General features: G+C 44.9%; 1 protein-coding gene across 1 annotated transcript in view; it reads left to right on the top strand.

Annotated features, from left to right (window-relative positions):
- LOC120927438 (cyclic AMP receptor-like protein A) overlaps positions 1–12958 on the top strand; it is a 712728-nt gene that overhangs the window by 55260 nt on the left and 644510 nt on the right. The window contains exon 3 of the mRNA XM_040338115.1: positions 4057–4111. Within this exon, the coding sequence (XP_040194049.1) occupies positions 4057–4111 (55 nt within the window). The remainder of the gene's footprint in view (positions 1–4056; positions 4112–12958) is intronic.

Here is a 12958-nt window from a genome sequence, read left to right as displayed (position 1 = left end):
CCCAGTCCCGCAGCCCATACCCGGAAGTGGCGGAGAAGATGCATCTCGTAAACGGTAAGTCCAGCTCATATTCTCATATTTTAAAACAACTAGCCGATTCCCCTAGACAAAACGAGCATGAAGCTAAGGGGAAAAAGAGTCATGTACGGGTGAACCTCCGCTTTAATGTTGAGGGTATATAGCCTGGTATGGTTCAGGGTGTAGGGAAAGCGCGTGCTCGTCCCCCACTTTCCTGATTAGGGGTGCCATCTGTCTAAAAACCAGGAGGACGCTGTCATATTTAGCAGTGGTAAATATTCCGATTCACTATGTAGCTGGAGGTAAGTTTACACAAGATTCTGCTGGACAAATGTTCTCAGCCTATTAACTCTCATGGTCAAATGTTATGAATGTTATAAGGGAATTATATGTTGTGCTTGCACGAATGTTGAGATATTCGCCAAGCTACTTTTTTTTATAAATCGGCCCCATATACACTTTATCTAAAATGAAAAAAATAATAATTGAGTTTTAAATACATTTTAAAGAGTAACTCCACATTTGTTTAGAAAAAAAAAAAAAAATTCCCTTTGGGGTGATAAATGTACATTGCAAGGATTTCAACAACATTTGGTGCCTACCTGTTTCTGTTCTGAAGAAATAGCTGTTTGTTTCATCATGTCCTTCGGTTACTGATTCTGAATGGGGAGCTCTAGTTCATTATAACCTCCTGGCCCATGCTCGGTGTTCTGATGAGATAAGTTGCAGTGCTTGCATCCCTTTAAAAGTAATTAAAGGATAAGTTCACCTTTTAAAAATAATAAATGCTCACAGGTGCAGTACCAGGATCCTGCAGAATCAGTGGACTGTCTTTCCATACCTCTGATATGGGCAGGTAGCGAATGAATTGCAGGAAGGATTAATAAACTACGAGGACGCTCACCAGCCCTCGAAGTTCATTAAGAACTACAAGTCATCAACGGCGGTGGCCGAAGGTAGTTATAGTTTATTCATTCACAGAACTCTATGAATGAATGGCGCGGCTGTGTGGGTGGAGCCCCGCATGGCCACCCTGTTTTAAAACAGATCCCCCGCCTGCTATCACAGGAAGAGAGGGATCGCGGGGAGAGAATGCAGGAGCTTGAACATGTTACATGTTTCACCCTAAACACAGGTGAAACATGTAACCTATTCCAAAGGTGAACTTAGGGAGTGTTTTACCAAAAATTAAGTTTCTGTTGCCGAGGATGCCTAAAATCTGTATTGTATCTTAGTGCAGACTTCTGGGAAAATCAGTGAGCCAATCACACAAGCATTTTTGGAGGGTTTCTGTAAAGCAACTGTGCACAGAATACTTTGAGGTTGTCACATTGTATTGAATTTAACAGAAAATGGAAAAGGAAAAGTCAAAATGGCTTGAGTGGCAATTGTATATGCTAAAAATGTTATTTTTATATTATTTTTTCCCCCATGAAAGTGCAGTTAACCTTTTCAACTAATGATATTATAGACAGGATAAGTTTGGTAAAATATGGCGGTTTCTTTATCCTTCTTCTCTAACATTAGTACATTCACATACACTCCGTTTAACCACTTCAGCCCGGACCATTTTGCTGGTCAATGACTGGGCCACTTTTTGCGATTCGACACTGCGTCGCTTTAACTGACAATTGCGCGGTCGTGCGACGTGGCTCCCAAACAAAATTGCTGTCCTTTTTTTCCCACAAAGAGAGCTTTCTTTTGGTGATATTTGATCACCTCTGCGGTTTTTATTTTTTGCGCTATAAACAAAAATAGAGCGACAATTTTGAAAAAAATTAATATTTTCTACTTTTTGCTATAATAAATACCCCCCAAAAATATATAAAAAAACATTTTTTTCCCTCAGTTTAGGCTGATACGTATTCTTCTACGATTTTTACATAAAAAAAACGCAATAAGCGTTTATCAATTGGTTTGCACAAAAGTTATAGCGTCACACACAGCTCCCGGTTCATGCTCTGTAACGAGCTCACACGCCCCCTAGTGGCTGAAATGCAAAATCACGTAATATTACGTGATTTCGCGCAGCCGAGCCAACCTGCCGCCGTAAAACTGCGGCGGCTGGTCGGCAAGCGGTTACATTTTATATTATGATTTTTGAGTGTAGCTCTACCCCCGCAGGAGCTGCTGGATTAGATTTGGGCCTGCCTTTACCTTACTGTTCACCAAGCTCTCCTAGGGGTCCTCCTTCAAGAGTTATTTACAAATGTCTGCACCAAACACTTAGTTTCTTTTCTTCAAGGGTTTTATTAAACAATTTCTGTCAGAGGGATGGAGGGGTAGGGGAGATTCAGGTACCTTGCTTTGCGGATCACAGGTATGTTTGTAGATCCAGTGGACAGATCGTTTCCACACTGAATTCAGCAACCACCGGATAGGCCCACTCTCACTGACCTAGCAGCCGATGTGAAGCTCGTTCAAAAGTCTCTGCCACAGACTTGATGAGTGCCGTTGAGTCGTTACACACTCCTCTGCCACAGGATCGTGTAACCACACACACACTTTGTAAAGTTCCAAAGAAATACAGCTACACGGTGTCAGGATCTTTCAGCCAGTCGGCAGCACCGTGAAGTAAATTGGCCAGGATGCGTCCTCCAATTGAGTCCCCAATTGCTCGGCTTCTTCCCACAGGCAAGACAGCACAGGATCACCCCTGAACTCCTGGGCCTACTCTCAGCATCGGAGCCTCGGGTCAGCAAGCCCCGAGGCCAAAGGGCTGTTAACACATCCCTGAGGCCAGGAGGGCAATCAGATCAAGATCGGAAGCCCCCGCCAGAACGGTGTCTATCCCTTAAAGGAACACTAAAGGTTCGTTTTTTATTAGATCAATTGATTGCTGTAAGCTAGAGCATTTAAATATCACTTGCCTCGTTTTTCCTTTTGACCTCCAAAATACAGTAATCCGGGTTTGAAAATGCCATTTCCTGTCTCTCCTCTTCTTGCTTTCCACCAGCATCTGAGCCGTTTTGCATGGTGGAAAGCAGAATGTGCTCACCCCCTCCCTATGACTACAGCCCTGCGTGAAGATGCTCTCTTATCCCTCACAGGTATGGAGGCTACGCCTAATGGGAACTGTTGTTCCCATTAGGCCGTGATGTAGCAAGAATGAATGCGCACCGCAAACCAGGAAGTCAGTGAGAATAATGATTCAGGAGTGCTGGAGGTGAATAAAACAGCTCGATTTCAACAGGTATCAAACTAGTTATAATGCAAAACATTACTTTTTACTTTATCAGCTACTGTCAGACTTTAATTTAAGAGGAAAATATTTTTGTCTTTACAACCCCTTTAAGTTCCCCCTCCCAGAATGCACAGCGGTCGAGACCACGCCCACTGGGCTGCTTCTGGGTAAAGAGGCACTCAATACACCCAACTCACTGCATTTCCAACCTTGACTCCCGGTGACGGTGACACCCACAGTAAAGTGGAAAATGTGCAACACAGCTGAACTGGAACAGAAACCCATAATTTGGCAAAATCATTCTGAGCTAAACTACAGCTCAGATAACTAAATTTACAAATAGCGACTACTCAACAGGAGCAGGGCGCTACACATGTAGTGTTACTTTACAGTTTAGTAAGGCTTTGTTTGCAGGTGGGTTATTACATCCATGCCCCATGTAGGGCCGCGTTTCACCAGCATGGGTGTTACCTGCATGTGCTGTCAGTCCCATTTATGTCTATTGGGACACAGCAGCTACACGCTCAATATAACATCCGTGTTGGTGCTGTTCCCAAACTCACCCTGATTGCGTTTGGAGCCTTTCACCCACATAGATGTCATTTTGGGGGCAGCTGGGTTCATGCAGCCCGTGTCCCAACAGACATGAAAGGGACTGTTGGCACAAGGATGCACGTAATATTGCATCCCTGCATCAGTAAACCATGCCCTGCTTGGGGCACAAATGTAATCAAACTGTGTGAACAAGGCCTAAAAATAGTTTACTTGCTCTTATCAAGATGTATAATTCTTTTTGTGTGAAGTGTCAGAGTTGTAAACATTGCATTTTAACTCTATGTATTTGTTTATTACAGTATCTGCATGCTTGTACTGATCTGGCTGTTTAGAAAATACAACTCCCTGGCACAGGTAAGACTGTAAAGAAATCTTGTCTCCTTTTAATAGTTATCAACTAAGTGGCCAAATAAAATGTGAGTTCCACACCAGTGTTAATTTGGTTGACGAAATGAACACTATTTTAGTCTATTAAAATATGACAAAAACAATTCAGATTACTAAAATACGACTAAAACTAAAATGGTATTTTAGTAGACTATGACTAAAAGTAAATTGAAATTTGACATCAAAATTAACACTGCACTACCACAAAACACTTGAAAGTTGAAAAGAAAACAAAAAAAATAAATAGAAATAAATAGAAGCTTTTTTTATCTATTTTTTGTATTAATATTTAATGTTGATAATGTTTTCAGGTAATATGTGCATTACAACCAATAGAGTTTACATTTTTTTATATATATATATATATATATATATATATATTTTAAAGATGCACTTCTGTTTATCAAAAATCAATATTTTTGTTTTTATAAATAAAATGAAGTTTCATTAACAGATGTATGTATGTATCACAACGGGTAGATTTGTGTCTGTAATGTTCAAACTATAATACCATAAATAATAACATGTAGTTAGATTTGTACTCCAGGTTTATATAATGAGTTTGTCAATTTTAGAGAAATGCTTAAAAAATACATTACAATTTTAACTAAACCCATTCGATTTTAGATTTTTAAACTAAAACAAAATACGACTAAAACTAAAATGGCATTTTAGTAAAAAAACTATGACTTAACCACTTTCCTACCAAACCAATTCTGACACTTCGCTCCTTCATGTAAAAATCATAATTTCTCTTTTTGTCCATGGACGGACACAGCCTTCACAAATCTTGACATGGTTATGTTCCTGTTCATAGGAGAGGACTAGGCAGAACATGTTAGATATTTAAATACATGTTACTTTAACAGAGTTGAACAGCCCTGCCCAGGGGGCGTTCCCTCCGGACATCACCCTCCGCCCTGCAGCATGCAGCCTCAGTTTTTTTCTACCTAGCAGAGGAGAAGGACGTGGCTTCCTTTGGGCCCAGTGCCCTGAAGAATTTTTTTAATTTTATTTTATTTTTGAGATTCTTCTATTAACTGCCGGCTGGGTGACAGGCTGGATAATATAGATCCTTGTAGTCTTCCCAGTCCGGCCATTGAGCGTGAGCAGACCTTAGCTACGCGCTGGGTCGGCCAAGACATACTCCATGGCTCCAGGGGTGGCCGGTGGGCTTTTTGCTCCATGGTCCACATATGAATGGGCTGTTTGCTGTCTCACTCACAGTGGACTGGGCCGACAGCTACTCCAACTCGGTTGTAGGCCTGTCAGGAACGCACCAGCGAGTCCTCGCATGGACGGGTAAGTACGGTTCCTCCTGCCTCGGCGGGTTGGAACAGCTGGACATTCCTGGGATTAGGGGGTTCTCCTATCCTCCCTTTCCCTGCTCTCTGTCACATTTCCCCTTCTGCTCTAAAGGGCTCGCTGCGACCGGGGCGGACCTGTGGGGGGACTCCGGGTCCCGGTGGGGGACTGTGGGGTGTCGGGCCCCTTTTTTTTATGGGGGGGTGATCTGCCTCGGAAGTCCCTACCTCTGCCTTCTCATCCACATTGCGGTGCTCCGCCGCCATTTTGCCAGTGCCGACACATTATTAGTATGCCTGCTGTTTCTATTGCTTTTTCCCATTGGCGGACATTTTGTCGTGGCCGCGCTATGGCGCAGGTTGATATTGTGGGTGGCCATTTTCTTGTGGTCGCGCCCTTTTTTCTCTGAGGCGTCGGCGGCCATTTTGGTGTGGGGTTTTGGCCTTGTGGGGTTTTGGCCTCTAGGGTTGGCTTCCTGAACGGCGCGCAGCACAATTCTCCTCACAGATTTTCCTCACACACACGCTGTGTACAGAGGGCGGGAAGCGGCGCTGAGCAGTCTCTTGCAGGGTTGGTGAGTCCCCTGGGTAACCCCCCCGGTCTGTGCAGCAAGGAGGATGGACTTTTCAGGTCTTTAATTGGTCCCTGAGAGCTGTCTGTGGTGTTATGGAGTTAGTGTCTGGTCCTTCTTCCCCAAACATGCCAGAGGTGGCAGCTGGTGCCCCTGCACCTGTGGTTCCCATGGACACTTTGTCGGCAGTCCTGGAATCATTTGTTGCCAGGGTAGAAGCAGCATGTAGGCATAAGGGGGGTAAAAAGCGCCCCCTCCCCTGCCATCTCCTGGGGTATGCTCTGCACAGGACCCCAGTTCTGGGTGTTCAGAGGATGTGGACCAGGATCTTCCTTGACACCCCCCCCCCCCCCCCGGGTCAGTGCAGGACAGGGCACTTGTCAGTGCGCTTATCAATGCTGTGAGGGACTCTCTTAAGCTAAGGCGTCCACAGAGGGGTCAGTCTCTTTTGGGTTGCACAAATCGGACCGCTCTGTAAAAGTTTTTCCTTATGTATTCTTCTTTGATAAGTTTATAGATAAGGAATGGGAAAAGCCGCATGAGTCCTTTGTGGTCCCTCAGTGCCTGGCGGTCCGTTATCCTTTTGCGGACAAAAGGAAAAATGGGCTTGTCCTCCGGTGGTTTACCCCCTAGTCGCTCGGTTGAATAAAGTAACTGCTTTCAAGGACCATACTGACAGGAGGATGGAGGTCTTTCGGACTTGATCATCTCAACCATGCTGAGGGCACGGAGGGCCTACATCTCTATGTGCGAAGAGATGGGGTGACGTCCACGGACGTATTCGGTTTCCAGGGTCCTGCTGTTTTTACAGCGTGGAGTAGATCAGAAACTTGCCTTAAGCACCATTAAGGGACAGATTTCAGCCTTGGCTGTGTTTTTTCAACGGCCTTTGGCGGCCCATTCCCTGGTGGGTACCTTTTGTTACTGGGGGTTCATCATGTGCTTCCCCCTATTAAACCAACTCTTCCTCCATGGGATTTGAATCTGGTGCTCTCGTTTCTTCAGGAACCTTCCTTTGAGAATATCAGAGAAATTCCTCTCTTGACACTCTCTCAAAGGTGGCCTTTTTAGTGGCCATTACTTCTGTCAGATGTGTTTCTGAATTGGCGGGCTTGTCTTGCAAGTCGCCATACTTGGTCCTTTTATAAGGATAAGGCGGTGCTGCGCCTGCAGCCTTCCTTCCTTCCGAAGGTGGTTTCGGCCTTCCACCTTAACGAGGACATTGTACTTCCATCCTTGTATCCTCGGCCGGCGCATCCAAAAGAGGTTGCGCTTCATACGTTAGACGTTGTACGTGCCTGTCTGCTACGGCTCTGTTTCGGAGGCCTGACTCGCTATTTGTGTCGGTGTCTGGTCCACAAAAGGGCCTGGCGGTCTCGTCAGCCACCATTTCTCAGTGGATCAGGCAGACCGTCATTCAGGCTTATGCTCTTAAGGGGCGGGCGTCCTCCTTTCCGGTCACGGCACATTCAACCAGGGCAATTGTTGCTTCCTGGGCTTTCCGACATCAAGTGTCTGTCTCACAGGTGTGCAAAGCGGCGACTTGGTCGTCAGTGCACACCTTCTCAAAATTTTACAAGGTTCATGTGAGTGCATCTTCAGATGCTTCCTTCGGCCGCAAGGTTTTGCAGGCGGCTGTTTAAAGTTGCACCTCCTCCGTTGAGGAGCTCTACTTGTTTTGGGGTGAAGTTGTTTGTTTTTATTAATACTGTTCCCACCCATCGTTTTTTTTTACACTGCTTGGGGACGTCCCATATGTCAAGATTTGTGAAGGCTGTGTCCGTCCATGGTCGAAAAGAGAAAATATGATTTTTTGTACTCACCGTAAAAACCTTTTCTCTGTCGTCCATGGACGGACACAGCACCCACCCCTCCCTTTTAGGTTTGTACTGCTTGTTACGAACTGAGACTGCATGCTGCAGGGCGGAGGATTATGTCCGGAGGGACCGCCCCCTGGGCGAGGCTGTTCAACTCTGTTAAAGTAACATGTATTTAAATATCTAACATGTTCTGCCTAGTCCTTTCCTATGAACAGGAACATAACCCATATGTCAAGATTTGTGAAGGCTGTGTTCGTCCATGGACGACAGAGAAAAGGATTTTACGGTGAGTACAAAAAATACTATTTTCTCTTTTCGTCCCTTTTCGTCCTTTTTTTTTGCTAGAAAATTACTCAGAACCCCCAAACATTATATATTGTAGAGGTTGGGGGTTGTTAACTCTCGTGGTATGCGTTTTTTTTTCAGTGATTCACACCAGTCAGGGACTAGATTTAAGGGCATGGTAGCCCATATTTATTAAAAAGGCCAAAATAAAAGTACAATCAAAGGTTTTGCCACGCAGGGGGTTCTTCTCCATCAAATACAAAACCGAAAATACTAGCCCACCTGGCTCTCTGTAGCAGTACTTCTGCACATTATCCTGGTCGCCCAGACCAGCGGACTCCTCAACATAGACAGCTTGGGCCAGATTCACGTAGATCAGCGGATTTATAGATCCGCTCGATCTACGTGATTTAAGATACGCTCCCGCAAGTTTGAGAGGCAAGTGGCTAATTCACAAACCACTTGCCTCCAAACTTGCGGCGGCGGATCCTAATTCCCCCGGCGGAATTCAAATTCCGCGGCTAGGGGGAGTGTACTATTTAAATCAGGCGCGTTCCCGCGCCGATTTAAATGCGCATGCGCCGTCCGGGGAATTTCCCGGCGTGCATTGCTCCCACTGACGTCACTAGGACGTCAGTGGTTTCGACGTGAGCGTGACTTGCGACGCGAGTGTTTGTGAATCAGCGTACGCAAACGACGTTAGAAAATTCAAATTCGACGCGGGAACGCCGGCTATACTTAACATTGGCTGCGCCTGTTAAAAGCAGGGGTAAGTATACGACGGGAAAGTCGCTACGGAAACGTCGTAAGAAGACTGCGTCGGGTCCGCGTACGTTCGTGAATTTGCGTATCTCGCTGATTTACATATTATTCAAGGTAAATCAGCGGGAACGCCCCCGGCACCATTTTTAAATCGAAAATAAGATCCGACAGTGTAACACATTGTAACACTGTCGGATCTAAGCCCTATCTATGCGTAACTGATTCTATGAATCAGGCGCATAGATAGGACCAGTGTAAGTCAGAGATACGATGGTGTATCTGTAGATACACCGTCGTATCTCTTTGTGAATCTGGCCCCTTCACTTCAGCGTCTACAGCTCTGCCTCTTGCAGTTACCAATGTTCTGGCTGCCTCTTGCAGTCACCCACATTCTAACTGTCTTCTACAGCCTCTCTGACTTCTGGAGACCTGCTGTCTACAACTGGGAGCCATGAGATCTTCCTACACTCTCATTATAAAGGGCTGTGCTCACCTGAGCACACACCCTGCTGATCATCCACAAAACCTGGATACAGGGTTGGAGATTCCGTCCCACCCCAGACACTGTGGAATCTCCAAACTATAGAGCTCCCTGACAAAATACCAAAATCTGGAGAAAGCTGCAAAAGTAGTCTTCTCCAGTCCACATCTATGCTCTGTAGTCTTGCACCTCTCAAATGTGCATACCCTGTGTCCATTTTACCGTGCCAGTAGCTCCTACTCTTACATATACCCCCCCTTTGTTTCGAACCCGAAGGGGGCGGAACACAGCAGCCCGAATCCTTGATTGGGGCACCTCTGCGCCAGCTGTTCGCTGCGTAGGCCCAATCTTTTTTTTCGGGTGCGTTTCCAGGCACGCTCTACCCTGACAGGAAATTAAATTGTATATTCAGAAAAAGATATCAGCAATAACACCTTCCATATTTCTCCCAGGTTTTCTCCTGCTGTCCAACAAGCTAATATAGCAGCTTTGTTGGAAAGTGACATCATACTTCAAAAAAACTATTAGGCCATTACATATATTTCTAATACCACATCTACCTCTTAAAATAATTTAAACATAAATATAGATATTTTTTAATCTGTTATACCGGTATATATTTGCAATATGTGAGGCGTGCTAAAAATAAAATGTGATTAGTGTTTCTTCAAATTAATAAGTGATATGTGGAAAAACTGTCCAATGCTGCCAAATATGTGTCAGATAGAGCCTCTCCAAACTTTTCTAAAATAAGGAATCCTACTTATATTCTTTCTTTGGGGGATTTGTGTAATCAGCAATTTGCCAGTAACTTTTGTAATGAAGGGTAGATGTCTTAGTCAGCATTGTCTGAGTATGTCTCTTACATTTAGAAACTTACGAGATGTGCCAAAGAACAAAGCTCTGTATTTTTATCAACTGTACTAAGGTTCACCGGGTCTGAACCAGACATTTTGCACCTGACCTGTCTGTGAGACTGCTGTTTCTTCATCAAGGCTGAGTGATAAGGGTCATCTAATCTGAATTGCCATTTCATACAGGCACAGTAATGACAGTGCAGTAAAAAATCAAGATAGAAGAAATGAATGCTGACATGTCTGCAAGATTCTTGGGTGATTGAACATAAATTTCCATAATCTGGAGACAAATCCAAGCAGCTAGATAGCCAGTGCACCTTAATATCATACAACCAGCTCCTACCATAAAAATGTAATGTTAAAATGAGAGCTCCCATCACTGAGACAAATGCTCCATTCACACAGGCGGACTCCGTTCCTACGGAGTCCGCCTGCTCCCGCCAGCTCAGAGGGAGATCAGTCTGCAGGTCTTCGCTGAGCCGACGGATGACAAGCTCCTCCTTGCTCACTGAGCGGGGAGGGGCTTGTCGGGCACCGCTGTGTCCTATGGAGCGATCTGATGAAAACGGACAGCATGTCCGTTTTCATTAGATCTTACCCGATCCGCATGGACGGATGGGGACGTGGCCCCCATACGTCTGTTTTTAGCGGATCGGATTGGGTCGGAAGTCAGCGGACATGTCTCCGCTGACATCCGACGCTCCATAGCGATGCATTGAGCGGCCGTTCAGGTCTGTGACAGGCGGACCCGAACGGCCCGTCGCGTGAATGCGGCCTTACGCCTGGCCTCATACACATGATAAGAATATCGGATGAATGATCATCCGTTGTTTTTTGTTTTTTTTGCATGCTAGTCTCATATTGAAAATGAAGAAGTTACTAAAGTTACGAAAATTCTTGTACGAAAGAATATAACTTTGAAAGTGATGTAATGTGTTGTATTGTAATGTATTCTTTCATTTCTGAGCATGCGTGGTCTTGGTGTTGTGATTTTGTGCTGTTATGATTATACAAAAATTGTTTGTTCTGTTATCGTATGAGAAAAATGATCATGCTTGTCCCTTCAGATAATTTTCAGATAATTTTACATGAATTGACGTGATCAGGTCTTGAAAGCGGTGTACTAATGCTCAGGTTTTTGTACCATCGCTTCGAAAGCGGTATTTTTCATCCGATTTTCTCATCGTTTGTACAAGGCATTTGTACTGGGTCTGGCCTATGCTATTGTTCCTTTCATCATTATCTTCTTGATATTCGTTATGCTATGATGTTCACAGCCTTTGTCATTTTTTTCTGTAACATAGGGGTTACATCATGGTTGTTCCATAGCTACATAAGCTGTTGTAACAGTGGGCAATAGTGTGAAGCCTCGTACACACGACAGAGGAACTCGACGGGCGAAACACATAGTTTTCCTCGCTGAGTTCCTTGTTAGGCTGTCGAGGAACTCGACAAGGCAAGTTTCTCCATTCCCGTCGAGGAAATAGAGAACTTGCTCTCTTTTTGGCTCGTCGAGTTTCTCGACATTTTCCTCTACGAAAATGTACACACGACCGGTTTCCTCAGCAAAAAAATATCTCCCAGCAAGTTTCTTGCTGGTTTTTGCTGAGAAACTCAGTCGTGTGTACGAGGCCTAAGGCCTCGTACACACGACAGAGAAACTCGACGTGCTTGGCACGTCGAGTTCCTCGTCTCGTTTTGGGATGAAGCCGCCGAAGAGCTCGGCGGGCCGCCTTCTCCTATAGAACAACGCGGCCAACGAGAAAATAGAGAACATGTTCTCTATTTTCTCGTCGAGCTCCTCGGCGGCTCCATCGAGCCAAAACTGTACAGACGACAGAGATTCTCGGCAGAATCCGGGTTTTGACCGAGTTTCTCGGCGAATTCTGCCGAGAATCTCTGTCGTGTGTACGAGGCCTCAGCCTTCTGTCCCCTCTGTGTCTGCTTATAAATGTTAAGACTCTAATTTTCTATGTCATTATGAAGTAATGTTTCACAAAAGCCACTTCCTGTTCATTGACAAAAAAATGTACTTTATTGAAACAGGGTACTAAATACATGGCTGTGACCTATTCTCACTGTATAATGTAAAGTTTAAAATGGAGTTCTCCAGACAGATACAACATCACAAACAAATGCAGCTCTGTTCTCATTAATACATAATTTAAATGTATTTTATTAAAGCAGTGCAAGTATCTCACATTGACTTGATATCCGCCTCTTGCATTTCCAGTACAGCACCCAGCTGGGAGAAGGAGAAGCAGGAAAATAAATCAATTTGTGATAGCCGGAGGGAGCAGAGTTAAGTCTAGTACACACTTATAGATTTTTTTGTTTCACCCAGCTGGTGAAAACAAAAAAAACCCTGAAAGCTCTGGTCGGAGCCGCTGTACTAACAGTCTGACAGTAGTACAGCGATCTTCCCCGTTGAGCTGTTGTGTTCTGACAGGGGGACGACCCCCCTCCCCAGAACACTCTGGTCAGTGCTTTTAGCCATTGGCTGATCGGGAGACGGTCGGCTGCTGGTTTTTCAGCATGCTTGTCCGACAGAAGCTGGCCAAACGGCTGGCTTTTGTCGGACTAGCTGGTATACACACGGTCTGAATGTCCGCTGGTTTTTATTGAACTGGTCGATATCTCCCGACATTTGGCCCGTGTGTACTAGGCATTACAGGGAGGGGCGCTTATCAGTCTGCCGCTTTTCCTTTCACTGTCCAGTTACAAGCTGGTGTA

Source organism: Rana temporaria, chromosome 2 (assembly GCF_905171775.1).
Source record: "Rana temporaria chromosome 2, aRanTem1.1, whole genome shotgun sequence".
In the NCBI taxonomy this organism is placed as follows: Eukaryota; Metazoa; Chordata; class Amphibia; order Anura; family Ranidae; genus Rana; species Rana temporaria.
The sequence above is the reverse complement of the archived record's forward strand: the minus strand, read 5'-3'. Positions and strand labels throughout refer to the sequence as shown.